This window comes from Marmota monax, unplaced genomic scaffold (genome assembly GCF_021218885.2).
Source record: "Marmota monax isolate L192 unplaced genomic scaffold, Marmota_monax_Labrador192_F-V1.1 WCK01_AAM20220418_F8-fsc00042, whole genome shotgun sequence".
Classification (NCBI taxonomy): Eukaryota; Metazoa; Chordata; class Mammalia; order Rodentia; family Sciuridae; genus Marmota; species Marmota monax.
The window spans coordinates 8,877,442-8,904,749 of NW_026693008.1; the positions used below are offsets into that span (position 1 = coordinate 8,877,442).

Sequence of the window (27,308 nt, forward strand, 5' to 3'; positions counted from 1 at the left end):
ATTAGGTAATACTTATTTAGTACCTATTTGGCTACGAATCTCCATACTTTAGTGTTATAATATTTAAAATGGGAATAACAGGATCTACATCATATAGTCATTGTAAGAATGACTTAGCCAATATACCTAGCACTGAGCTAGGTATATAGCAAGTCCATATGGGTGTGAACTACATCTATCATTTCTAGGGAAACTGAGTGGGAAAGAGGTGAAGAAGGTTAAAGAAAGCATAGTATTTATTTGCACTTGAAATTCTGTTGTTTATTTTAAGATACCCTAAAGCAATTTTGTTCTGTTTTGTTTGATGCTGGGGATTCAACCCATAGCCTCCCCAAAACATGCAAGCACTCTACCACTTAGTTATACCCCTAGCCCTAATTTTTGTCCTTAATCCAAAACTGCAAGTTGTACTACTTTGTTTATATTATTTGATAATACTAATAACCCTTAAAGAGATATCCACTTCCCTGCTTTCTAAAATTCTCTAAGTCCATAGGCCAATCTGCTCCAAACCATATATGATTACATATGGCCACCTTCATACCTGTATCCTCTGTGCAATGGTCTTGAGATCTATAGGCTCCTTAATTATTGCATAATAGTCTGGATATTGCTGGAAGACAAAAACCCAGGTTTGCTCAATGAGTGAAAGCAGCTAGCTAATGAAAAAACAAGAAGCATACTGACAATATGTTGTCAACCAAGAAACTGAGCAGCTTTGTGACATTCACAGATATAAAGACATACAGTATATTTTTATATCTGAAACAAAATACAATGTTATTTTAAGAAGCTTCATGAGCCATGTGCAGTGGCACACACCTGTAATCCCAGAGACAGGAGACTGAGGAAGAAAGATCTCAAGTTCAAGATCAGCCTCAGCATCTTAGTGAGACCCTGCCTCAAAATAAATAAAAAGGGTTGGGATACAGCTTAGTGGCAAAGCATCTCTAGGTTCAATCCCCAGTACTGGGGGGGTGGGGGTTGGGAAGCTTAATGAAATATTCAACAGATATACAACAGCAAGTTGTAGGGTTTACTCTTATTGACAGTTACACATTCTACACAATTAATACACTACAATTTAACATAAAATTCTAAATTCACAGAATCATAAATGTCTAAATTTAAGGTCCCCAGATAGCAATCAAAAAAGTTATTTTTTGTGTATGTGTGGTACTGGGGATTGAACCCAGGGCCTTGTGCATGCAAGGCAAGCACTCTACCAACTGAGCTATATCCCCAGCCAGAAAAAAGTTCTTAACGGGCCTCTTTATAAGCTTTTTAAATTTTACAATATAAATAACAATTATATAATATTTCATATAAACTTCCACAAGGAACTATAAGAAATCATAAAAATTTGTTGCTTCATGTTTAACTTAATGCTTTTATTAATGCTTTAATCAAAGTAAGGCTTTTCAAAATAAAATATTTTTAAATGAAATTATATGAAAGAAATGAAGCAAAATTATAAGTAATTTCTAATTTATCAAATACTAGTTTATCTCCAGGGGTTGGACATGTTGGGGGATACCACTGAGGCTTTCACAATGCCTAGAATCATTCACTACCCTCAGGCTCTCGTGCAAGTTTTGTGCCTTGAAGGAAATAACTGCAGTTGCAAGAGGTTCAGAGGAAGTCGGACTGTGCTTCTCCCCTCCCCTACCCTCATAGCAATCACCATTCTACTTTTTGTCTCTTTCACTATTCCAAGAACCTAATACAAGAGGAGTCATACATTATTCATCCTTTTGATTTGTTTATTTCATTGGCTTATGTTCAAGATTCATCCATGTTGTAGGATGTTTCAGAATCTCCTCCCTTTTTAAGGTTGAATAATATTCTATTGTTTGAATAAACAATTTCTTTGCTTATTCATTTGTCTATTAATGAGCATTTGGGTTGTTTCCAAGATTATTCTTTAATGATAAAATAAACACCTAAACTTTTTTATTTGTAAAAAAGGAAATTTTCTCTTTCCTCAGAAGGCAAGGTGAGAGGAAGTTCTTCCTCCCTTAGCGCTCCTTGATTTCCTAGAGAGCTGATTACATATTTTGCCTCGCATACTTTCTCACTCTACAAAGAAGATTTTCTAGAAAGTGAAAGCTTTTAAAGGATCAGAAAGAACCCTTTATAGTTTCACATACAAGAGACAATTAACACGGTTACAGATGTAACTCATATCATTGCCTGTGAAACCACAAAAACTTTCATGGTCCCAGAATTCTAATATTTCTAAGTAAGAGTATATTTTCAGAAGGTCTCCACTATAGATTTAACCCCCACTGTGATCATTTCTTCTTTTATCCACCTCCACTACCTGATTTTCTAGAGAACAGGGACCATGCCATATTTACCTTTGTGTTACTGCCATGTAGACACCCAACATGTCATAGATACGCAAGAAGTACTTGCTGACTGATGAGAGAATACATCAGTCACTGATAAAATTGGTTATTTAAAGATGCATCTTCAATGGCCGTAGGACAGTTATGACAGAAAGCAAGCGTATGATCACTGCTATTCTAGGTGTGGATTTGATTAGAAAGATATAATGATTACTTTCATTGTATGATTTAAAATTTTAAGAAAATAATATGGTGATTCCTCAAAAAAGTAAAAAATTACAATATGCTACAGAAAATTTTCCTATGGGTAAATATCCCAAAGTGAAAGCAGGGTCCTGAAGAGATATTAGTACACCCATCTTCATAGCAACATGATTCACAATAGCTAAAACATGGAAGCAACTCGTGTGTCCATTCACAGATGAATGCATGAACAAGATGTGGTATACCATTATAATGGACTTACTCATCATTAAAAAAGAAGGAAATCCTAACACATGCTACAATGTGGATGAACCCTGAAGACATTGTGGTAAGTGAAACAAGCCAGTCAACAAAGGGACAAACACTGTATGGTTCCTCTTATATAAGATCCCCTCAATAGTAAAATCATAAAAGACAGAAAGTAGAATGGTGGTTGCCAGGGGCTGAAAGAGTAGGGAAGTGGATTTGTTACTTAATGGGTAGGAAGTTTCAGTTTTGGAAGATGAAAAGTTCTGCAGATGGGCGGGCAGTAGTGATGATTACACAACAATGTAAATGAACTTAATGCCAAAGAACTGTACATTTAAAAATGGCTAAAATGGTAAGTTTTATGTTACATATATTTTATCACAATAAATATAACAAATAATAACAAAAAAGAATGGCAATCAAAAATAGCCCATGAGTTTGAGACCAGCTTGGGCAACACAGCAAGATCTGGCCCTCCACCCCCAGCGACAGACAGACTGACAAAATCATTACCTTTTAAAAAACAACACTGTGTTCAAGTAAAATGACAGACCATGTTCTCTGCTTGCTGCTGAGGTCACGAGGAGGATATCCTGGACACTTCCAACATGTTCCTTTTAATCTTACTCTATTCACTAATAATAAAATTCTTGAAATACTTAAAAAAAATTTATCACCTTAATTCATCTGTGTTTAATCATATCACTTACCACTTTAGAAGGCAGTTTCTGAAAAAGTTCACTAATGAGCCGTCCTGATGGATTTGTGGCTACAACAATGGCTTCAAGAAGCTGTTCCAGGATCTCTTTAAGGTAACTTGGAGAAGACTAGGAGACGCAGGGAGAGAGAAAAATACTTTGTAACAGAATCAATAAATACATGCCAAAAATTAAACTGCTTCTAAGATTACAAAGTAAATTCAAAAGATCAACTTTTAAGTTCAAGTTTCTAGAATACCACAGAAATGCTCTGATTGATGGACATGGGTTGTATCTCCAGAATGGCCTGTAAGAAACTAATGAGAATAAATTTCTTAAGTCATACGATCTGCCCAGATTGAGTCAGGAGGATATAGACAACCTAAACAGACCAATATCAATTGAGGAAATAGAAGAAACCATCAAAAGACTACCAACTAAGAAAAGCCCAGGACCGGATGGGTATACAGCAGAGTTTTACAAAACCTTTAAAGAGGAACTAATACCAATACTTTTCAAGCTACTTCGGAAAATAGAAAAAGAGGGAGAACTTCCAAATTCATTCTACGAGGCCAACATCACCCTGATACCTAAACCAGACAAAGACACTTCAAAGAAAGAAAACTACAGACCAATATCTCTAATGAACCTAGATGCAAAAATCCTCAATAAAATTCTGGCCACTCGGATACAAAAACTTATCAAAAAAATTGTGCACCATGATCAAGTAGGATTCATCCCTGGGATGCAAGGCTGGTTCAATATACGGAAATCAATAAATGTTATTCACCACATCAATAGACTTAAAAATAAGAATCATATGATCATCTCGATAGATGCGGAAAAAGCATTCGACAAAGTACAGCATCCCTTTATGTTCAAAACTCTAGAAAAACTAGGGATAACAGGAACATACCTCAATATTGTAAAAGCAATCTATGCTAAGCCTCAGGCTAGCATCATTCTGAATGGAGAAAAATTGAAGGCATTCCCTCTAAAATCTGGAACAAGACAGGGATGCCCTCTCTCACCACTTCTGTTCAACATAGTTCTCGAAACACTGGCCAGAGCAATTAGACAGACGAAAGAAATTAAAGGCATCAAAATAGGAAAAGAAGAACTTAAATTATCACTATTTGCAGATGACATGATTCTATACCTAGCAGACCCAAAAGGGTCTACAAAGAAACTATTAGAGCTAATAAATGAATTCAGCAAAGTGGCAGGATATAAAATCAACACGCATAAATCAAAGGCATTCCTGTATATCAGCGACAAATCCTCTGAAATGGAAATGAGGACAACCACTCCATTCACAATATCTTCAAAAAAAATAAAATATTTGGGAATCAACCTAACAAAAGAGGTGAAAGACTTATACAATGAAAACTACAGAACCCTAAAGAGAGAAATAGAAGAAGATCTTAGAAGATGGAAAAATATACCCTGTTCATGGATAGGCAGAACTAACATCATCAAAATGGCGATATTACCAAAAGTTCTCTATAGGTTTAATGCAATGCCAATCAAAACCCCAACGGCATTTCTTGTAGAAATAGAGAAAGCAATCATGAAATTCATATGGAAAAACAAAAGACCCAGAATAGCAAAAACAATGCTAAGCAGGAAGTGTGAATCAGGCGGTATAGCGATACCAGACTTCAAACTATACTACAGAGCAATAGTAACAAAAACAGCATGGTACTGGTACCAAAACAGGCGGGTGGACCAATGGTACAGAATAGAGGACACAGAAACCAATCCACAAAACTACAACTACCTTATATTTGATAAAGGGGCTAAAAGCATGCAATGGAGGAAGGATAGCATCTTCAACAAATGGTGCTGGGAAAACTGGAAATCCATATGCAACAAAATGAAACTGAATCCCTTTCTCTCGCCATGCACAAAAGTTAATTCAAAATGGATCAAGGAGCTTGATATCAAATCAGAGACACGCCGTCTGATAGAAGAAAAAGTTGGCTACGATCTACATACTGTGGGGTCGGGCTCCAAATTCCTCAATAGGACACCCATAGCACAGAAGTTAATAACTAGAATCAACAAATGGGACTTACTCAAACTAAAAAGTTTTTTCTCAGCAAAAGATACAATAAGAGAGGTAAATAGAGAGCCTACATCCTGGGAACAAATCTTTACTCCTCACACTTCAGATAGAGCCCTAATATCCAGAGTATACAAAGAACTCCAAAAATTAGACAATAAGAGAACAAACAACCCAATCAACAAATGGGCCAAGGACCTGAACAGACACTTCTCAGAGGAGGACATACAATCAATCAACAAGTACATGAAAAAATGCTCACCATCTCTAGCAGTCAGAGAAATGCAAATCAAAACCACCCTAAGATACCATCTCACTCCAGTTAGATTGGCAGCCATTATGAAGTCAAACAACAACAAGTGCTGGCGAGGATGTGGGGAAAAGGGTACACTTGTACATTGCTGGTGGGACTGCAAATTGGTGCAGCCAATTTGGAAAGCAGTATGGAGATTTCTTGGAAAGCTGGGAATGGAGCCACCATTTGACCCAGCTATTCCCCTTCTCGGTCTATTCCCTAAAGACCTAAAACAGAGCATGCTACAGGGACACTGCTACATCGATGTTCATAGCAGCACAATTCACAATAGCTAGACTGTGGAACCAACCTAGATGCCCTTCAATGGATGAATGGATAAAAAAAATGTGGCATTTATACACAATGGAGTATTACTCTGCATTAAAAAATGACAAAATCATAAAATTTACAGGGAAATGGATGGCATTAGAATAGATTATGCTAAGTGAAGCTAGCCAATCCCTAAAAAACAAATGCCAAATGTCTTCTTTGATATAAGGAGAGTAACTAAGAACAGAGTAGGGTCGAAGAGCATGAGAAGAAGATTAACATTAAACAGGGATGAGAGGTGGGAGGGAAAGGGAGAGAGAAGGGAAAATGCATGGAAATGGAAGGAGACCCTCAGAGTTATACAAAAGTACATACAAGAGGAAGTGAGGGGAAGGGGAAAAATAATATAAGGGGGACAAACGATTGTCAGTAGAGGGAGCAGAGAGAGAAGAGGGGAGGGGAGGGGAGGGGAGGGGAGGGGGGATAGTAGAGGATAGGAAAGGCAGCAGAATACAACAGACACTAGTATGGCAATATGTAAATCAATGGATGTGTAACTGATGTGATTCTGCAATCTGTATATGGGGTAAAAATGGGAGCTCATAACCCACTTGAATCAAATTGTGAAATATGATATATCAAGAACTATGTAATGTTTTGAACAGCCAACAATAAAAAATTTAAAAAAAAAAAGAAAACACCAAGGAAAAAAAAAAAGAAAGAAACTAATGAGATTTCTACATTATTTCTGAAACTAAATCTCTTGGATCAGTTCCTTTCTGACTCTTCCACAGTAACACTTTCTTCTTCTTCTTCTTTTTTTTTTTTTTTGTGTGTGTGTATTATTGGGGATCGAACATGGTGCTCTAATACTGAGCTACACCTCCAGTCCTTTTTCTATGAGAAGAGAAGGTCTGAGTTGCTAAGGCTGGCCTCAAACTTGCAATCTTCCTGCCTCAGACTCCCAAGTAGCTAGGATTACAGTCGTGCCGACTCCACAGTAACATAATGAAAGCAAATTTCAAGTACCATAGGTATGAATTGATCAAAATGCATCTTTTTATGGTCTGAGCAACTGAACTTGGGAAAATATGCCCCACAATACTTAGCCATTTATACATCTACTGTTCACATCCACTAGAGTCATGGTATTCCAGTAGCACAATGACTACATATTATATAAAATTATGATTACATGCTATTAACCACTGGGTTCTCCACCAGGACTAACAATTGAATTCAAGTTATATCAAAAGTGAATGGAGCTAGGCATGATGGTGCATGCCTGTAATCTCAGCAGCTTGGGAGGCTGAGACAGGAGGATAATGGGTCATAGCCAGCCTCAGCAACAGCAAGGCACTAAGCAACACAGTGAAACCCTGACTATAAATAAAATACAAAACAGGGCTGGGGACGTGGCTCAGGGATTGAGTGTCCCCAAGTTCAATCCCCAATACCCATCCCTCCAAAAAAAAAGTGAATGGAGGCTGGGTGTGGTGGCACACACCTGAAATCTCAGTGCCTCAGGAGGTCAAAGCAGCCTCAGCAACTTAGCAAGGCCCTTAGCAACTTAGTGAGACCCTATCTCAAAATAAAACATTAGGGGGAAAAAAAAAAAAGGGTGACGATATGGCTTAGTGGTTAAGAGCCTCAGGGTTTAATCTCTGGTACCCCTCACCAAAAAAAAAAAAAAAAAAAAAAGTGAATGGAGATTAAACTGATTCATACCATTTCAGCTCTTAAACAGATTGGTTTATACCTAGCTTAGTTACTGTTTCAACACAGGCAAGTATACATCCCAAAGAGTAATTGGCCAGGTAAAGTCCAAGTTTGAAGTAAGTTTCTACAGTCCAGGTTTATATTAAATAGTACTACAAGTCCAAACCATATTTTGTGCAGATGAAATATTAATGGTTATTATGGTTTAAATTATAAAAACATTTGGTATTTTTGTCCAAAACCAACAGAAACCTTTTTTATTCGGTGTGGTCTCAATTTGACAGAGAGGGCTCTAAGTCACTCAGGCCTGGCAATAACAAACACCTGGAAAATATTTAACATGTAAGATGTATGATTTGGTCAAAACTTCCAAGTATATAAGCTCAGAGAACCATCATGATCCTGCTGAAAGTAAACTGAAATTCCCGTGTTTAAGCCATTTGTGTTGTGGCTGAACCATGGTATCAGAGTTTGCTTCTAACAGGAATGTTTTGTTCTGTAGTTAAGAGACTCTTTTCCTCCCATACAACCTGCTACTCTGGATATTGCTGATGACAAATGAAACGAGGTATGTGAATATATTCATATGATCTTTCCAACAATCAGGAAAACTCCAAGGAAATCACTGATTGAAAAATTAGAAGCTTGAAGATTCCTTCCCTGTTCATAAAACCCTTAGGCTAAAAAAGTTTGGAAAGCATAAATATAAATGTGCAAGATCCTCCAATTTTTCATCTATTATACAAATAAAATAAATAAGTAACTATAGGCACTTTTGTTTTCTGACTAGAGCTGTGGATGCTGAAGTAAGGCTGGGCTTTAGAAATCAAATCAAATGTTCAGCCCAAGAAAGCCTGGGTTAAGTTGCTTACCCTGTACACACTGCAGAAAGTAAAATTCCAGGGAATCCCTATTATTAACTGTCTTCTATATAATTCCAATCACTTAATTTCTTCAAAGAACTTAATGTGGTACCTTGCAACTTATTTTGAGACTCTAAGTAGTAGTTTTGAGAACTTCGGCCACCACTGCTTATTTCTGTATTGGAGTTTCAACAAAAGGTCTATCTAGGTGACTTATAGAAAAAGTGGAATGCTCTGTGTTGTGCATTTTTTTTTTAATTTTTTTTTTATTGGTTGTTCAAAACATTATAAAGCTATTGACATATCATATTTCATACATTAGATTGAAGTTGGTTATGAACTCCCAATTTGTGCATTTTTTTTTTACAATACAGTTGCAGAAGAGAGTTCTAATTCCCCCCACTATTTTTTCCCCCTTTTTGAATGTTTTCATTAAGCAAATATTTACCAGTATCTACATGTCAGGCATAGTTTTGATGCCAGGAATAGGTGAACAAGATGCTACCCTTTGTGGGGCATGGTGGTACACACCTGTAATTCTAGTGGCTCGGGAGGCTGAGGTGGGAGGCTGAGGTAGGAAGAGCAAGTTCAAACCCAGCCTCAGTAAAAGCAAGGTGCTGAGCAACTCAGTGAGACCCTGTCAAGTGCCCCTGAATTTAATCCCTAGTACCCGCCCCCCCCCAAAAAAAACCCAAATGCTACTCTTTGATAAGTTATCATTGTACTTAGGGGAAGACAGAAAATAGACACGTTAACTAATAAGTTATTTCACATATAGTAATAAAAAGGGAAGAACACAGGAAATAACAATGAAACATTGGGGCAGGTGAGGGTGAAAAGAGAGAATGTACAGCGATTTGGATGGGGGATCAGGAAAGTTCTCTCTTGGTTGACACTATTTTTAACTAACATTAGAATAATAAAAAAGAGCCAGTCACAGGGAAAACCAAATGAAGCACAGATCAATTACGGAATTCATGAAGCAGAAGCACTCCTGGCAAGTCCTAAGAACAGTAACCACTCTAACCCATAAAAGTATTCCTAAGGTGATTCTATTGATTTTTATAATCAAAACAATGACTACCCTACATAATGTCTTATGTCCAGCAATGTTGGATTGGTCCTCAATAACACCAAGATTCTCTTTAAAACTGTGCATAAAACATGCATTAATATAAAAGCAATTCATAAAAACAACCATGCATGAAACACACTGTCCAGAACATCCAGGATCATTTGAAATTGGAGCTGGGCTCTCCACCTGAGAGAATTGTCCATTTACCCAGTTAACTAATACAACAAAACAGCACAGGAAGTCAGTCCAGCTTCCCACAATGGCCCAGAGGGAATCACAGGTAAGTGCCCCATCCACCTTCCCACAGCCCATCCATGACTGGTTCCAGCTATACACTTACTCCTTCAGTCACTGCGCCTTGATTGTCTTGTCCATCTTCATCATCATCTTCATCATCTGCTTCTCCTTTCTGAACAAACTCATTTCTTGTTCGAAGATACAAATCCCAGAGTTTGCAAGCAGCTTTATATTCAGGAGAATCCGGCTGTACATTAGCAAAGAGGGAAAAAACAAAATCACTTTAGTATTTTACTATAAATCAATTGCTACCTTTAAAACATCTTGTACCAGCAGAGGCTAGTATTTTAAGGCACAACTTTGAAAACTCTATAATCACACATTTTAAAATTCTTATGATTAGAAAATATGAGAGGGCTGGGGATGTGGCTCAAGCGGTAGTGCTCTCGCCTGGCATGTGTGCGGCCCGGGGTTCTATCCTCAGCACCACATACAAAGATATCGTGTCCGCCGAAAAACTAAAAAATAAATAATAAAAAATTCTCTCTCTCTCTCTCTCAAAAAAAAAAAAAAAAAAAAGAACTGTATGAGCTTCCTTTAAAAAAAAAAAAGAAAAGAAAATATGAGGGCCTCAATCCCTCTTCTGAGAAATTAAGTGTATGGCTATATGGGTTTGTGAATAACTAAAAATTCTTGAATTCTACGGTTTAAAGAGAATGTATAAATTACATCTCATTCAAAAATATAGACTGATAAATTTGATTACATTAAAATAAAAAAACTTCTGTTCACCAGAAGATACTATGAAAATTAGGACCTGGGGGTGTAGCTCAGTGGGAAATTGCATAGGGTTCAATCCCCTACAACCCAAGAGAAAAATGGGCAAAAGACTTGAGCAGATACTTTTAAAAGGAACAAGAATGCCTCATAATCATTAGTGTTCAGTCTCTACTAATAAGAGAAGTATGAATTCAACCATAAAGAGAAAGCACTACTCAACGCCAGACTGGTAATATTAAAAAGCTAGGGAATTACCAAACTGAATAGTTTCCAAATTTGATGCTTTCTTACCTTATAATAGGCCTTTGCGTTGTTAAAAAGCAGTTGGAAGTCAGCAGTCAGCAGATTAACATCATCATACTCTTCCATTTTTAGTTTCTGTTGGATTTTCATCAAGTCAATGGGTTGAGAAACCACTTCATAATAGTCTGGTTGATTTCTGTTATAATTTAAATTTTTTTAATACTATTAATCCAAAAGTATACAAAAAATATATTTCAAAACTATCTGTAGTAACTTCCAACATTCTAAATGACAGACCAAATTAGAATCTGACATCAATCTCATTCCCATTATTAGAATAAAAGGGGAATAACAAAAGCAAGATGCAGGTATGCTCCTTTTTAAATATATTATTAATATAAAAACCTACAGTAATGTCCATGATGAATTTTTATACAATATTCATTATAAATGAAATATCTAAGGTTTAGGGTTCCAGCCCTAAACCCATGTAAATGGTATTTTCTTATAACCTTTCATGGTGTTTCAAAGTAGCTGGGAAAAGACACATTTCAAAACTCTCTACACTTAAAAAAAGGCTTATTTTTCTCTGGTTAGTGACCACAAAATTTTTTCTTGTCAATAACTAACAAGTATCTGATACCTATGTTGCTTTAATATCAACCACTTAAGTTACAAAGGAGAAAGTTGGCTTAAGGATAAAAGGATAGTAAGATCCATCTAAACATGACCAGAATGTTTTTTTAAAAAAAAGGTATGAGAATAATAACCCCAAAATTCAGGATTATGTATATACTGGACAGCAGGGATAGTGAGGGACACAAAGGAATTTCAAAAGCAATTATGATGGTAAATCCCAAGGTAATTTCTCAGATTTAGATTCATGGATGTTTATTATTACTTCTTGATTTTTTCCATAATGTGTTTCATAAAACAAGTAAACTTTCTGAAAAATAATTTGGTTTTCTCAATTTTTCCCACAGGGCTAGGATGTAACTCAGGGATAGAGCATTTGTCTAGCATATATAAGGCCCTGGGTTTAATCCCCAGTGCTGGTTAAAAAAAATTCTTCCACAGGGGTATTTAGCTCCTTTCTAGAAATGTTAAGAGATGAGCTGTAACATACAAAGAATTTCATGATCATTGAAGCTTTAATCTCTCATGGGACCTTGTTTAACATGTTATAATCCTTTTTGAAAAAATATTTTTAGTTATAGATGGATACAATACCATTTTTCTATTTATTTCATTTATTTTTTTAATATTTATTTTAGTTTTAGGTGGATACAATATCTTTATTTTATTTTTATGTGGTGCTGAGGAGTGAACCCAGTGCCTCATGCATGCTAGGCAAGCACTCTACCACTGAGCCACAACCCCAGCCCCCTATTTATTTTCTCACTAAGTTGATGAGGCTGTTCTGAACTTGCAATCATCTTGTCTCAGCCTTCCAAGTCACTGAGATTACGGTGTGCGCCACCATACCTGGCTTAGGCTTCTATTTTCTATGTCCTTCTGACAAGTTCTCATCACCCTATGAGCACTTGCGTATTTCCTGGCACAATATAATGTTCCAGGTTCATTTTGCACTTCCTCTGCCCCATCCCCTGGAAATCAACTGTTTTCCCCAGGGAACTCTGATTCCTATCAATGATACATAGCATTTAAAAAACAAATCTGAGGACTAGGTTGTACTAACTTGTTCATTGCTATTGGGGTGTTGCTGCTTCCAAGTTGTCTCATGACACGGAGCTTGGGAAAACACACACACTTATTTACATATTTTGGAACCCATGAATTCATACCAATAGGAACAATTCCAATCCAACTCAGAATTCATTCCAACTACAATTAATGTTTAAACCAGAATACTGAGAAACAGTGGCCCTGATGTGCAGAGCCTGCTCAAGTCCATTTTCCCTTCTAGGATGATACTGCATTCTTAGCTGCTGTATGGCTACTAAAGACAATAGCCTTCAGCTTCACTACAGCTAGGTTCTGACAAATATAAGAACTGAAGTCTGCCAGATTTGGTAGTACACACCTGTAATCCCAGCAACCTGGGAGGCTGAGGCAGGAGGATTACAAGTGTGAAGCCAGCCTCAGCAACTCAGCAAGGTCCTGTCTCAAAAACTAAAAAGGAATGGGGATATGACTCAGTGGTAAAGCATCCCTGGATTCAATCCCAGTACTAAAAACAAACAAACAACAACAAAACCCCAAAGTATGCCACATTCTTATTAGACCACACAGAAAAGGGAGATACCCCAGAACAGCAGAACAAAGAAATAGTACTTGAGACCTTAAGACTTCAGAGAAGACTTGTACACAAGAAATTCCTTTTGTTTCAACTTTGTTAAATTGAATGTACAAGTAACCTAATATGCTAACCAACACTAAGTCTCAAAAAGAGAGTCACAAATTATGTACCCTTAAACAATTAATTAATTAATTATTTAATCTCCCATTAATGTCCGAGAGAGCATGCATTCCAGAGACACCCAAAGCACTAGCCTGCTGGTTGAGAGCAGGCAGCAGCCAGGAGTGGTGATGCACGCCTATAATCCCAGCGACTAGGAGGCTGAGGCAGGAGGATTACAAGTTCAAGACCAGTCTCAGCAACTTAGCAAGGCCCTGAATTACTTAGCAAGAACCTAAGTAGCAACTCGAGAGCCCATTGACACAAGAATAAACAAAATGTGATATTCATACACAATGGACTATTAGTAGGTCTTAAAAAGAAAGGAAACCTATTACATGCTACAGTGTAGATGAATAGTCTTGAAGGCCTTATGCTAAATGAAATAAGCTAATTATAAAAAATACAAACACTGTATGATTCTACTCATAGAAGTATCTAAAGTAGTTAAAATCACACAAACAGAAAGCAGAATGGCGGTTGTCAAGGAGCTGAAAGGTAGGAGAAATGGGAAATTGTTTAACTGGTATAACGTTTTAGTTTGGGAATATGAAACAATTTTTGGAGGCTGTTGCAGAATAATGTTAATATACTTGACCCTTAGTATGTACTTAAAAATAGTGAAGACTATAAATTTTATATTATGTTTTTTACTAAAATTGAAAAGCCTTACTATATCCTGACAACTAGGACTAAGAATGGACTCCCATATCTTTTAAGCCATTCCTTCCAAAGGAAAACTCAATCATCAAACAACTTTAAACATGGACCCTCCAACAAATCCTCCCAGTGTACTGATGTACTTCCAACTCACCTTCGCTTTGGTGCCCTAATGAAGAGCTCACAGAGGAGTCTGCCCTGATCATCCTTATAGTCTCGGATGGTGTTGTAGAGTTCATGGCAAACAGCAATCTACATGTACAAAGAGGAAACAAATTACCAAAAAATAAATCAATTACTCTTCAACAAAAACACACCCACAAAGGCAAATAGAGAAGAGGAAGGATAAATCCCCAAATTATCAGATGAGAACCCAAAGGTCTTATATGCCACGGTTGAGTGAAGCTCACCAGTCTCCTCCTACCTGACCATTTTCATTTTTTCTCTTCCTTTCTTCATGTACTAGGGATTGAACCCAGGGACTTGTTGCATGTTAGGCAAGCACTCTACCATTGAAGTACATGTGCAGCCCTTTTTAAAATGTTTATTTTGAGATAGGGTCTCACCAAGTTGCCCAGGATGGCCTCAAACATGCAATCTTCCTGCCTCAGCCTCCAAAGTAGCTGGAATTATAGGTGTGTGCCACTGCACACAGCACTCCTTTCCATCTCTCTGTAATGACAACATATCAAACCTATCCCTGGTCCTGCCACTCTGCAGGATTGGTACCTGCTCATCATAGAGAATCCTCCAGAAGATTCGGGCCAAAACAACTCCAACCACCCAAACATTTCTTCTTAGTATTTATCACTACTATGGGCATTTACTTGTTTACTTGCAGAACAATGTTAATATGTAAATTCTGCTTCTCCTATATTGAAAGCTAACTAAGCTCTACATGAAAAATGGGCTTGCCTCACACAAAAAAGCTATAGCCCAATTACCAGAACAGTACCCATCACATAGCAAGCATTCATTTTATTAAATGACATAATGATACTCAATGTTTCACAATACTAAATAATATAATTACCAATGAACTTGTGGCTAAACAAATACTTTTCATAAGAGAAAAGTTAAAAGATGAAGCCAGAGGAAAGAAGCAGAGAGGAATCTGAACTATTTCACCATAAAAGAAAGAGTAAGGAAATCAGGTAGAAACTGTGTGACCCAAGTTACTCACAGGATCTACAGTTGGAAGATTAGAAAGTCTCCTCCTTTTCCTGCTTGGGCCTGGTGTAGACACAGAATGATGCCCGTCATCAAAGTCCCCGCTGACACTGCTGGAAGGGGAAGTAGCTCTTCGTCTCTTGGAACCCATGGAATCCAACTTCTTCTGTAAGAAATAATTTCCATGTTCTTACATTTAAATTTTGACTCTGCCGACAAGCCCCTCAACAGGCTGCCTACTATCAAATTACTGCTTCATCTAAAAGGATATTTTAACTGAGGCAAAGGAGTTTAATTAGCTATAAGCTCTTTTTCATTTTTTTTAATTCAAGTCCTGGACTTCACCGTTTCAGCCTCTTTACTTACCAGAATGCTACACTTTAAACTTTGATGAAAAAATTCAACAGAAGTATACTCATTTGTATATCACCCATTCTGAATGACTCAACCACTTCTGGCCCCAGATTTACTCTGGACTGGAGTTTTCCAATCCACCACATAGAGGTACAACAGTGTACTAGAGGTACTGATCCCTGAGCCTCTGAGGCAGCTGGGTAGATCTGGGGTACAGAGGCCCCAATGTCATCCCTGCTGGAGGCTACTTATGATTATTCTCCAAATGGGCCACAATGTGGAGAAGACTAGAAAGTAGTGCCTAAGGCAAATGAATAGTATAAAAAAGGCGGGGGGAGAAAGTAAGGGAGAGAAGACAATTATCTTTCAAGCATTGCAGATGTATTCAGAAATTAATAACCCAGAAAATGAATTTTTCCCATTTGTTACAGCAGGACCCACAAGATATACCCCTGCTAATGCTGTTAACGTTACTTGTCATTCCTGAAGTAGCAAAACTGTGCTGTGAAACCCTTCTAGTAATCCAGACTAACCTCCCTTTCAATTATATGACATATTCTAAGCCTCAAAATTTGAAATCAAAGCTTTATTCTCATTAAATTATCTGGAAAAGCACCTCATACATGAGCTTTTAAATCCTGCTTGAAGGTTCAGAAACACATAAATATTTACTCTCAGTTTCTGACCAGCTGCTAAGAAACTAATCTTAACACAACCTTACAAATATGTTAATTTGACTATAACATAAGAAATACAACCATTAAAATGATCTGATATTGATACACGGAAAGGTTATCCATCCAAGAAAGTTCTACAATGCTTATACAATTTAGCAACAGTATCTAACAGCACATTATGATTTCAAAAGTCTTTTACTAAAGCTAAAAGAAAAAAAGATCCCAGTTTTACTCATTAACCTTCCATTTCAGGAAACCATGAATGAATAGGAACCACAGAGCACTGGCTGCCAGTAGTATGGAGAGAGAAGCCTGGGATCTTCCAGAAATAGAAAATAGAGTAAAACAAAAAATCCTGGTAAGCAACAGAGACAAATAGAGTCTCATTTCTTCCTCTAAAGAAGTTCTCCTGGTATTTAAAACAGAACCTACTGTGATGATATTCCTTCCTCTAGGCTTTTGTCTATTATATGGGATATCAGAGTTTGAAGTTGGCTAAAAGTGGCTAAAACCTCCCAAAAGCTTAGGCCAAGAAAAATCAAGTTGTGTTTGATTTTTGTTCATTTTATAAAAGGCTGATAAACTGGCCTCAGTTCTTTTAAGTAGAAAAAATTAAGAACCAATCCTTTGTAAATAAGCTATGACAAGGACACAGGTGAATTTCATGAACACAGGAGGGACTCTTTTTGGAAAGGATTTAAGAAAGGTGGAAGGGAAAAGGCAAGGAACAAAAGGAAAAGGGTTTAGATGATCAGTAATTTACCAGCTTTACCAGAGCACAACCAGCGCCTCGAAAAGCCAGTCTCCTCATTATGTCTGAAGGCCAACTGAAGCCAGTGAGAGAAGGCAGGGCTTTAGAAGTGCTGATTCAGTGTTAGTATATTCAAAACTGAAAAAGAATAAGGCAGAGAAAGGGGAAATAGAAAAGAAGGGTCAGAAAAAGTAAAAATGAGTACATAGAAAACATTCAAATAGAACTGCTATAGAAAGATAGAGAAAACAGGCATATCAGTTGTCTGACACCTATCAAACTGCTGCAAAGGCTCAGGCACCAACAGTACCTGACATATCTTCCATCTTAAAACCAAATGCTTTCATATACTGAAAGATGTCTCACTGAGACTCCCCTTTACTCACATGGAACGACTGTCAATTCCAGGAATGAAGCATGTCTGCCCAACTGCCCCCTAGTCAATAAGAGCAGAGTTCAATCACAGAGCTGGAATGGAGAGTGAACACATGTGGGAGGCTCACATGTGACACCAAGTGTTGGTAAGCTGGAACAAACCCAGAATGGCTCATGTGAGCAGAATCTAGAAAAATGCCCCACTGTCCCAAAATTCAGAGAAAGACAAATTTTTCCTGAAAGTCCTATCTGTATTGGAAAGACATCACATGAATTTAGTCTTCAACTATTTTGATAGTTCACAATTACTTTTATAAATTATCCATTGAGATCAAATGACCAAAAAAAAAAAAAAAAAAGTAATTACCAATGTATGTAGTTTAGATAATGCAATATCCAAAAATCCTTGAATCATTATTTGGTAAGATACGAAAATGGCAACTGAAAGATAATTTAAAAACTTCTTTTAATCCAAAGAGTAATTTGGAAGTTTGGTAACAAAGGCAATGTTCTAAGGTGGAAAAAGTAACAGGACCTATGCTGAAAGATTAGGTGTCTCAGATCTTCCACCTCTAATTATGTTTGATATTGCCTGAGTCACAACCTTTCAGATCTGTTTCTTCACTCCTAATGTGAGAACAGTAAAATATATATGTGTGTGTATATATATATGTACATATATGAATTATTAAGACCATATATACATGAAATCACCTTGACACTTCAAAGCTTAACTCTAGGATTACGGAGTCTGCAGGCACAAGAGCAGGGTCTCCTTTATTTTTGTAATCCTGTCCTGGAGAATAGCATTGGGTACAGGCTGGACGCTCAATGTACCTTTTTAATAAAAGTATTTAAAGTGGAGCTTAAGCAGGACCTTTAAAATTAAAGTTTATTTGAATAGTTTCAAAAGGTCTGTAAGCATTCCTTCAGAAATTCTTTTTTCATGAACAGGAAAGAAAGAGATTCTGAAGTTAATTCCAGGTTTTAAGATGGCCTTGTTTAAGTTACAAGTCCAAAAGTTTTACTACCAATGATAATTTATAGTGGGCAGTAAAGACTATAATGTACACCTGGGAAAATATTAACTCAGTATAATCAAAAAGTATATTTGATAGTTTATAAGACTCTCAGTATTCTTCTGTGCTTCTAGTGATATTTAGGACTGTAATACATGCCTAAAACAAAATCTTGAAAAACAAAATACTCAGGTAAAAACCCAAAACACCTTCAATTCTTCTACTCAGAGAAAAACCACCCTTCTATTGGCATTCAGAGCTTTTTGTATTTATCTATGACTTAGTAACCTTTAAAAAAAAAAAGTGTTAACAAACCATATAAATTATTTTGTAGCCTGTGTTTTAACTTAGAATAGATTCTTCAAAGTCAACATTCTTCTTTGTGATATTTGATGGCTTGATCACAGCTATTGTATAAACAAACTACAATTTGTTTACCTTGCAGACTTTGGTAAAGTATTCTTATTTGTGGTATACTCCTAAAGCCAAACAAAGTGGTGAAGGCCCTTCCATTCACCCACACATATTTGTAACTGTTTTAAGAAGTTCTAAAACACTTCTTAAAAAGATACTTTCCAATCTTCCATTTTCTCTTAAATTCAAAATATGGTCGATGTGTAAACAATTCCTAAAGCAAAAATTATACTCCTCTGTCCAATTTACTTCCAAATCATATTTCAGAAAAAGATTACAACTAAATAAAAAAAAATATCTAGAAACTTTTTTTGTGGAGTCTGGATTAAAATGTTTTGCCCCAACATATGCTTTTATAGTTGAGAATTTCTACATCCACTCTAGTATGTATTATTCCTCATTTGTAAAGCCAATGTTATTTTTTATAATAAAAGACTATGCTTCCCTTTCAGAAAGTAATGAAAACTCTGAGATGAAAAAATATTTTAAAACCAGCAAATAGTTTACAAAACCTCGATTCTTTCTGGTGTTGCAGATGAGAAGCTCAAATATCTGGCCTTACTATAAAAATAAGTCCCACTAATAAAAGTACACGGTTTTGAACAATTATACGACAAGAAAAGTCATTAGAAGAGTTTGTGTCGAACAGTCAAGACACAACAAAAAAAAGAAGGCCCTGAAAGGCGGAGAAAATGAAGGACTTTCCCGACCTGTCACTCGTACCGGGGACTAAGGGAAACGTTGACAGCTTTGAAGCTGCCTGGCGACGAGCGGGAAAGAGGGGCGCGGGGAATTTCCGGGCAGTGGCGCGCCTTTGTCCCGGCCGGCAGGTGCGGCAAGGCTCCGGGGCCCTTCCCGAGGCCCGCCGCCGCGCCGCGCCCCGCCCCGCCCCGCCCGCGCCCGGGTCGACCGGCGCGTCTCTACGGCCGGGGCGGGGCCTCCACCGCGGCTCCCGCCCGCCCGGGCCCACACAAAGGCCCGGCGGCTGGCCGAGGGGAAACGGCCCCGCCCGTCCCAGGCCCGGCCTTACCCAGCCGCTCCGCCGCCTGCAGCCCCGGCCGCGGTCGCCGACCGCCGCGCCCCGCCCCGTGGCCGCCACGGCTGCTGCTATTGCTCCTTCGGCCGCGGCCGCTGCCGTCTCCGGCACCCGCCGCCCTCACTGCCCTCACCCCTCCCAGCGCTGCCGTAAAAGTAGCCCGCGGCCGCCAGACGAACCCAATTCTGCGCGACACTGCGTGCGCGCGCACGCGAAAGAACGGCGTCGCACTTTACGGCAGTAGCATGAGTGCGTGACGTTCGGCCGTGGCCTCAGTTAGCACGTGGCACTCGCGGAGTTACGTCGTTTTCTCGTGTCTCTGCGGCGGCTGCTGTTTTGACCGGCTACACTATGAAGCGGCCGAGTGAGTGGGGTCTCCAGAAGTGGGTGAAGAGGCCCCTACCTCTGGTGATCGCCGAACTCTCCAGGGCGTTCTTTTATGACTTGGTCTCTGGGGAGGTGGGGGGGGTGGACTATGGAGGCCCTGTTCCCGCGTTCCCTCGTAGAATGAGGGTTGCAAGGCCCCAGTCGATCCTGTTAACCGTGAACCCACTGTCCACAAGGAAGGCTTGGCCCGAAGGGTGGAGAAGACCAGACAAGTGTTTTCCCTTCTGCGGCTAAGAGTGGAGAGCCGCCTTCCAAACGTGCTGTTCCTCCTGCCTGTGATTGGTGGTGCTTGATCCGAAGTGGCTGTCTTTCGGGGTCTCACGTTCCTGTGTGTGACCTCATTCTAATGTCGGAAGAGTAGGTGCGGGGAATGGCTCCATTTTTTATCTATTGAATCCATTCAGTGGGATTTGAAAATGGCATGTACGCTTGTATTGATTCCCCACATAATTATTAAATGTAGGTATAACTAACGTCTTAACAGAAAAAAAGACATGCCAGCATAGTCTATTCAACAAAAACTAAATATACTGATCATTTGTGGCTATTTCATTTTAAATTTTTTGTTGTTTTTTGTAGAGTTGAAGAAAGCAAGTAAACGCATGACTTGTCATAAGCGGTATAAAATCCAAAAAAAGGTAAGAAGTGTTTTTCTTGGGACAGGTGTACTAAATGTATTGTAAATCTGATTTTTGCCCCATCTTCAGTTAGGAAGACTGGATTAAATATTTAGAAATTCAGATATTCTATAGATACAAACTCTTATGTATAAGGAGTATAGCTATGGAAAGTACAATAATTTGGTAATAAGATCTGTAAACATGATAATAATCCTTACAAACAACCTCCTTGTGACATTTTCTTGCTGTTTTAAACATATATTTGTTGTTTATATGATTCCAATTAAACCATTTCTTTAGGACATTTTTAAACTGAGCTGCAGCCAGGCTGGTTTTTCACTTAAATTCTGTTCAAGTAGAAAGATTTTTTTTTATTAAATGGAATTTTTTTTTCTTAATAGGTTCGGGAGCATCATCGGAAATTGAGAAGGGAGGCTAAAAAACGGGGTCACAAAAAGCCTAGGAAAGACCCAGGAATTCCAAATAGTGCTCCTTTTAAGGAAGCTCTTCTTAGGGAAGCTGAGCTAAGGAAACAGCAGGTAAGTTATGTTAACCAAAACACTTCCAAAATAAAGAAGTGTTCCAAAATAAGTTAACAACATTAATCATCACTGTCTCACTCATTTCTCATTTCTCTTGGACACAGCTGGAAGAACTAAAACAACAGCAGAAACTTGATAGGCAGAAGGAACAAGAAAAGAAAAGAAAACTTGAAACTAATCCTGTTGGTGAGCCATCTGATGTGGAACCTGTGGAGGTAGGATTACATCTTTTTAAAAAGTAAGAAATGACAGGCTGGGGTCATAGCTCAGTGGTAGAGCACTTGCCTAGCATGTGTGAGGTACTGGGTTCTATCCTCAGCACCACATTAAAAAATAAAATAAAGGTATTGTGTTCACTCTACAATGGAAAAAAAAAAAGAAATGAGTTGCATATATACAGGTTGGTGGACCTTTTGGGAGGAAGATAACTTGAGTTCAGACAGTTTTCAGTATTTTAAAAAATTGGGGCTCGGGTTGTACCTCAGAGGAGGAGTGCTTGCCTAGCATGCGTGAGGTTCAATCCTCAGCACCACATGAATATAAAAAATAAAGGTATTGTGTTCACTTTCAACTAAAAAATAAATATTTTTGAAAATCAGGGGTTGTGGCTCAGCAGTAGAGCGCTCGCCTAGCATGTGCGAGGCCCTGGGTTTGATCCTCAGTACCACATAAAAAATAAATAAACAAAATAAAGGTATTGTGTACAATCAAAAATAAATACTGAAAAAAAAGTCAACTACACTGATCATAATCGTGGAAAATACAGGTTACAATTGCCATATATCTAATTTTGTGTCCTTTCATCCTTATTATATTCTCTAGGAATTGGAACAATGCAAAACTAAGAAAGCCAAGTTGAGCAAACAGCACCCAAAGAAGTTATATTGTCAGGAACTTAAAAAGGTACCTTAGTCTAGGTCAGTGTCAAAAAATGGTATTGATTCAAAAAATTAGACTCCTGGCACCAGCCTTATAAAGGTAACTCCAAGATCAACAGGGTGGTATATTCTAGGTGTAGTTGTTCCCAAGGCTAAAAGGGCCTATCAGACTACATAATTCAGTGTGGGTGGTGACATATTCAGAAGATGGGGGTATTTACACTTTAAAACCCATGCTGTTCAGAGGTTGCTGAGCAAGCTATATGAGAAATGATGAATGTTCTCCATTCTAAAATGAAGACATGAGCTCCAACTCTAAGCTTACCTTGTTGCCAAGTAGATAATCCCAGTAGACTCGTGATAAGGATATTCCCAAAACAAGGAGTGCATTATGATTATTTATTCCTTGACAGGTGATTGAAGCCTCAGATGTTTTGCTAGAAGTGTTGGATGCTAGAGATCCTCTTGGTTGTAGGTGTCCTCAGGTAGAAGATGCTATTGTCCAGAGTGGACATAAAAAGCTGGTACTTGTATTAAATAAATCAGGTGAGGAAAAGGGATGTCTTTGATCCTTTTTTTTTTTTTTTAACCTGCACGAGTGAGGTATGAGGAAAACATCTGAACAGTCTTGATTGTCACTGAAGACTGATAAGATCCAACTCTGACCTCAACAAAGCCAGAGCACGTGCACTCTAGTTGCCAAAGATAGCGCTCGGTGGTGGGAAGTAGGTTGTTTCTACAAGTGATAGGACTGTTTTTTCCTATTCTTTTGCTATTTGGTACTTTCATGTAAAGAACTGTTGAGATTTGGGTGCAGTGGTGCATGCCTTAATCCCAGTGACTTGGGAGGCTATGGCAGGAGGATCATGAGTTCAAAGCCAGACTTAGCAACTCAGTGAGACCCTGTCTCTAAATAAAATACAAAAAAGGGTTGGGGATGTGGCCCAGTGGTTAAGCGCCCCTTAATCCCTGGTTTTCCCCTTCAAAATGTAATGACAGTGTTCAAAATTCCTGCCACCTGCACAATGTTGAGTATTAGCTCAAAGCAAGTGAAATTTATGTGACAGATATTTAAATGAAATAATTGTCTAGGTTTGAGCAGTAGAAGGGTGAAACCAGAAAGTAGAAACCAGAACAGAGACTCTTTGAAACATAAAGAATAGGATAAAAAAAAAATCACTGTTAAGGTTAGAAACCCAGGTTGTTGTTAATTAATTGAGGGTAAATCCTGGAAATAACTGTAGGGTATAATGCAGAGGTTGACTTCAGTTCTGGAAGGTTGAGCTATACAGGAGAAACTGAAATACAGAAGTGTAGATATTAGGATGAGGGCAGCTTGCCCTTCCCTCATTTTCCATTTAAATCCTTTTGAAAAAAGGCAAACAATAGTGAAATCTATGGTTTACCCATTTAATAAATTCACCTCAACAGAATGACTAAATTGAAGTATATGTCATATTTGTAATTCCTATCAGATCTAATACCAAGGGACAATTTGGAGAGCTGGCTAAATTATTTGAAGAAAGAATTGCCAACAGTGGTGTTTAAAGCCTCAACATACCTGAAGGACAAAGGGAAGATAACCAAGGTACACTTTACTATTAGTGGTGAGAAGTGTGGTTCTTTCAGATTTTCAATGGTTGAAATATGATGAGTATGCAAAATGTTGATTTTAAAAAATGAAAGATAATAAGATCCAACTCTGACTTCATCCAGAGATATCTGAAAGGCAATTGTCTAGTGATGCCAGATTTCTTGGGTTTTATCTATTGTCAGAATAATTAAACTAATGTGTTTTTAATTTTAACATGTCAAGATGAAGAAGAAAGTTGTTCCACTCAAACGTAAAGTGTGCTTTGGCAAAGAATGCCTCTTGAAACTTCTTGGAGGTTTTCAGGAGACTTATGGCAGAGCTATTCACGTTGGAGTAATTGGTGAGTTTCAATTCACCACATTCTACCTTTTTTCTTGAGTCAAGAACTACTTAGCAGGTCAATATGCTTGTAATCCTCAGCAGCTCAGGAAGATAGGAGAGTTCAAAGCCAGTCTCAGGAATTTAGCAAGGTGCTAAGCAACTCAGTGAAACTCTGTCTCTAAGTAAAATACAAAATAGGGCAGGGGGTGTGGCTCAGTGGTCTAGTGCCCCTGAGTTCAATCAAATTTCAAGATCTACTTAGCTGATATTGTTAGAACAGGGTTATGAAATAGTTTGCTCAAAAATTAGCTCTTGCCCCATTTACCTCCACACAAAAGAAAAACTTACATAATTGCTCCTAAGTTCAGTTCACTGTAGTAAGTTGGTTCATGGTAGATATGGATGTAGCTCAGTGGTAAGAGCACTTGTTTTTCATGTGCAAGGCCTTGTGTTCTATACTTAGCACTGCAAATGAATACATACATACAGGCATACTCCTTCTTTATTTGCATTAATAGTATTTTCCTGCCCTCTTATTACTTCTGTAAGGAATGAAGGAGCTAATTATTGGTCCTAGTGTTGCGAAGACACTGAGATCCAACTCTTGCTCTAAACATCAGGCAAACATAAAATTGTGCAGAGGAAATTTCATAATGATCAGTCCATACTGTGTTTTATATTTGTGAATTATTTATTTATAGGTTTCCCAAATGTAGGGAAGAGCAGCATCATTAACAGCTTAAAAAAAGAGCGGATATGTAATGTTGGTGTTTCCATGGGTCTTACAAGGTAAATTATGGTATTCTATAACAAAGAATTTTTCTTATAGATGAGTAAATATGATTTTATTTTATTATCCCGAGGATGGTAATTTCCTGTTCTTTAAAACTTTCAGTAAAAAGAAGAGGGTGGAACCAGCGGTGTGCTTGGGGAAGAATTGATTGGAGTGGGGTGGCTGCCTGCAATATAGTTTTAAAGACAAATTAAGCAACTAATTTGAGAGAGAAAAGAGCCGCCTCGGAGAAAGTGATGTTTGCACCTGGCTTTGGGAAATGAGAGACAGGTTGCCAGGTAGAAAAAAATAACAGTATTTAGGGTAGAGGAAATACTTATGTGTTTAGGTAGGTATATGAACTACAACATGTAGTTCTTTTCTCTAAAAAGAAATGAATATACTGTTAGGCTTTCAGGTAAACATGAAGCAAATGATGATAAATTGGATCTGACTCACTGTGTTGAGTTTGTTCAATCCAACCCTGAGCTTCGTGTTCTCTGTTGCCCTCCAGATATAACCTGTGCCCCTGGTGATTCTATTTCTTTTCTTTCAGGAACATGCAGATTGTTCCCTTGGACAAACAGATCACAATCATAGATAGTCCAAGTTTGATTGTGTCACCACTTAACTCCTTAACTGCACTTGCTCTGCGGAGTCCAGCAAGTATTGAAACAGTAAAACCAATGGAGGCTGCCAGTGCCATCCTGTCCCAGGCTGATGCTCGACAGGTAAAGAACTCCTTCCCTTTCTGTTGAGCTCCTCATCACCATTTTGTAGTATAAGCATTTTAAATAGATTTTTTTTTTCATTTACTCAGTCAAATGAAATTTCCTATTTTGCTTTAAGGTTGTACTGCATTATACTGTCCCAGACTATAAGAATTCTCTGGAATTGTTTACTAAACTTGCTCAGAGGAGAGGTCTGCACCAAAAAGGTGGAAGCCCAAATGTTGAACGTGCTGCCAGACTACTGTGGTCTGAGTGGACAGGGTAAGGATTCTATTGGCATTGTTTGTTTGGGTACTAGGGATCGAACCCAGGAGCTCTCCACTGCTGAGCCACATCCATCCCCAACACATTTGTGTGGGTATGTGTGTGTGTGCCAGTAATTGAACCCAAGAACACTTAGCCACATCCCCAGCCCTTTTGTTCTGGGTTTTGTTTTTGTTTTGTTTTTTTGAGGCAGAGTCTTGCCAAAGTTGTTTAGGGCTTTGCTAAGTTGCTGAAGCTGACTTTGAACTTGGAGTCTTCCTGCCTCAGCCTCCTAAGCCACTGGATTCACCTGGCAGTAACTGTTTTTTTGATAGATCTTATTTTTAATTTCAGTGCCTTGTTAAGTTACTATTGTCATCCCCCAACTTCCTGGACTCCTCCTCCACATTTTAATGAAAGTATTGTGGCGGGCATGAAAAGGGGCTTAAATCTTGAGGAACTGGAAAAGAGCAATGCACATAGCATAGAAGGTGAGAGAGACTTTTGTTTCACTGCTTATTTTCATCTGCTTAAAGACCTTTATTAGGTCATATCTGTTTATATGGTCTTTTTTTTCCTTTACTAGCCATCAAGGGCCCTCGTTTAGCCAAGAGCATACTTTTCCAGTCTTCGGGTCTGACAAATGGAATAATAGAGGAAAAGGACATACCTGAAGAATTACCAAGACAGAGAGAAAGAAAACAGGAGGAGGGGAAGGACAATGAAGACATGGTCAGTGAGGAAGAGATTGTTGACTATGAAGAAGCTGATGTAAGTGTATTCTCTCTATGAGTCAAAGTGAGTTTTCTGGTTTGTAACAAGTGTACATTCAAAGACTACTAAATTACCTGCATCATTTCTTTATCCCATAGGAAAAGATCTCAGACATGCCTCCTATAGAAGAGAAAAGAGAGCCACCACCACCTGAGGAATCTACAGCAGGTGAGCTTGAGGCTAAGGACTTCTAACAAAGCAGCTCAAGCATAGAATTGCTTTGTAAACCTCACTTTATTTTTCTCTTTCAGGTGAATCTGCAAGCTCTTTAAACTTGGATAAAATGACTCAAGAAGATGATGCTTATGATTTTAGCACAGATTATGTGTAACAGAAACTTGTCCTTTTATAAGGATTTCCTTAACATCTTAAGCAAACTATCAAAATGTTCTGTGTATAATGTGCCAGTTTTGCCATGACAAAGTGTAAATTTTGTGAATATGTGTTATGATGTATACATTAATACAAATACAATTTTAAAAATATATAAAAAAGTCTACATTGAACTCCTCTCTTAAACAG

General features: G+C 38.1%; 2 protein-coding genes and 4 non-coding genes across 47 annotated transcripts in view; 4 read left to right on the top strand and 2 right to left on the bottom strand.

Annotated features, from left to right (window-relative positions):
• Window positions 1-20,047, bottom strand: part of Pbrm1 (polybromo 1) — a 93,661-nt gene extending 73,614 nt beyond the window's left edge. For 10 of the 40 annotated variants that reach the window (XM_058582133.1, XM_058582134.1, XM_058582128.1 and 7 more), the window contains exons 1-7: window positions 17,093-17,432; window positions 15,312-15,464; window positions 14,283-14,380; window positions 11,098-11,245; window positions 10,130-10,273; window positions 3,515-3,631; window positions 545-613 (exon numbers count right to left, since the gene is read on the bottom strand). In XM_058582133.1, coding sequence (XP_058438116.1) covers window positions 545-613; window positions 3,515-3,631; window positions 10,130-10,273; window positions 11,098-11,245; window positions 14,283-14,380; window positions 15,312-15,464; window positions 17,093-17,140 — 777 coding nt within the window. In that variant the 5' untranslated portion in view covers window positions 17,141-17,432. Of the gene's footprint in view, window positions 1-544; window positions 614-3,514; window positions 3,632-10,129; window positions 10,274-11,097; window positions 11,246-14,282; window positions 14,381-15,311; window positions 15,465-17,092; window positions 17,434-17,466; window positions 19,758-19,918 lie in introns of those variants that run through there. The other 30 variants (XM_058582120.1, XM_058582119.1, XM_058582118.1 and 27 more) reach the window with 16 other exon arrangements.
• Window positions 1,171-1,244, bottom strand: Trnaa-ugc (transfer RNA alanine (anticodon UGC)). Its single transcript has one exon. It is a non-coding gene; the product is annotated as a tRNA-Ala (tRNA).
• Window positions 20,048-20,131: 84 nt separating the features above from the next.
• On the top strand, window positions 20,132-27,305 carry Gnl3 (G protein nucleolar 3). 3 transcript variants are annotated; one of them, XM_046452833.2, is made up of 15 exons: window positions 20,132-20,288; window positions 20,891-20,949; window positions 21,333-21,470; window positions 21,578-21,688; window positions 22,296-22,376; window positions 22,765-22,897; window positions 23,827-23,939; window positions 24,168-24,285; window positions 24,968-25,055; window positions 25,595-25,769; window positions 25,888-26,030; window positions 26,367-26,503; window positions 26,599-26,783; window positions 26,885-26,954; window positions 27,038-27,305. In XM_046452833.2, exons 1-15 carry the CDS (start codon window positions 20,276-20,278, stop codon window positions 27,115-27,117), a joined length of 1,644 nt encoding a protein of 547 aa, XP_046308789.1. In that variant the 5' UTR covers window positions 20,132-20,275; the 3' UTR covers window positions 27,118-27,305. The 3 variants fall into 3 exon arrangements, with proteins under 3 accessions (XP_046308789.1, XP_046308790.1, XP_046308791.1); XM_046452834.2 differs by lacking the exon at window positions 20,132-20,288 and adding an exon at window positions 20,333-20,672; XM_046452835.2 differs by lacking the exon at window positions 20,132-20,288 and adding an exon at window positions 20,333-20,668.
• Window positions 22,952-23,029, top strand: LOC124098246 (small nucleolar RNA SNORD19). Its single transcript, XR_006853518.1, has one exon. It is a non-coding gene; the product is annotated as a small nucleolar RNA SNORD19 (small nucleolar RNA).
• Window positions 23,986-24,069, top strand: LOC124098249 (small nucleolar RNA SNORD19B). The gene has a single exon (XR_006853520.1). It is a non-coding gene; the product is annotated as a small nucleolar RNA SNORD19B (small nucleolar RNA).
• LOC124098247 (small nucleolar RNA SNORD69) lies at window positions 25,460-25,536 on the top strand. The gene has a single exon (XR_006853519.1). It is a non-coding gene; the product is annotated as a small nucleolar RNA SNORD69 (small nucleolar RNA).
• Window positions 27,306-27,308: the final 3 nt, after the last annotated feature.

Coding starts and splice junctions, on each gene's coding strand:
- Gnl3 (XM_046452833.2), top strand. Junction 26,504..26,598: donor CAATGCACATAGCATAGAAG/GTGAGAGAGACT, acceptor TTCCTTTACTAG/CCATCAAGGGCCCTCGTTTA. Junction 26,955..27,037: donor ACCTGAGGAATCTACAGCAG/GTGAGCTTGAGG, acceptor TTTCTCTTTCAG/GTGAATCTGCAAGCTCTTTA.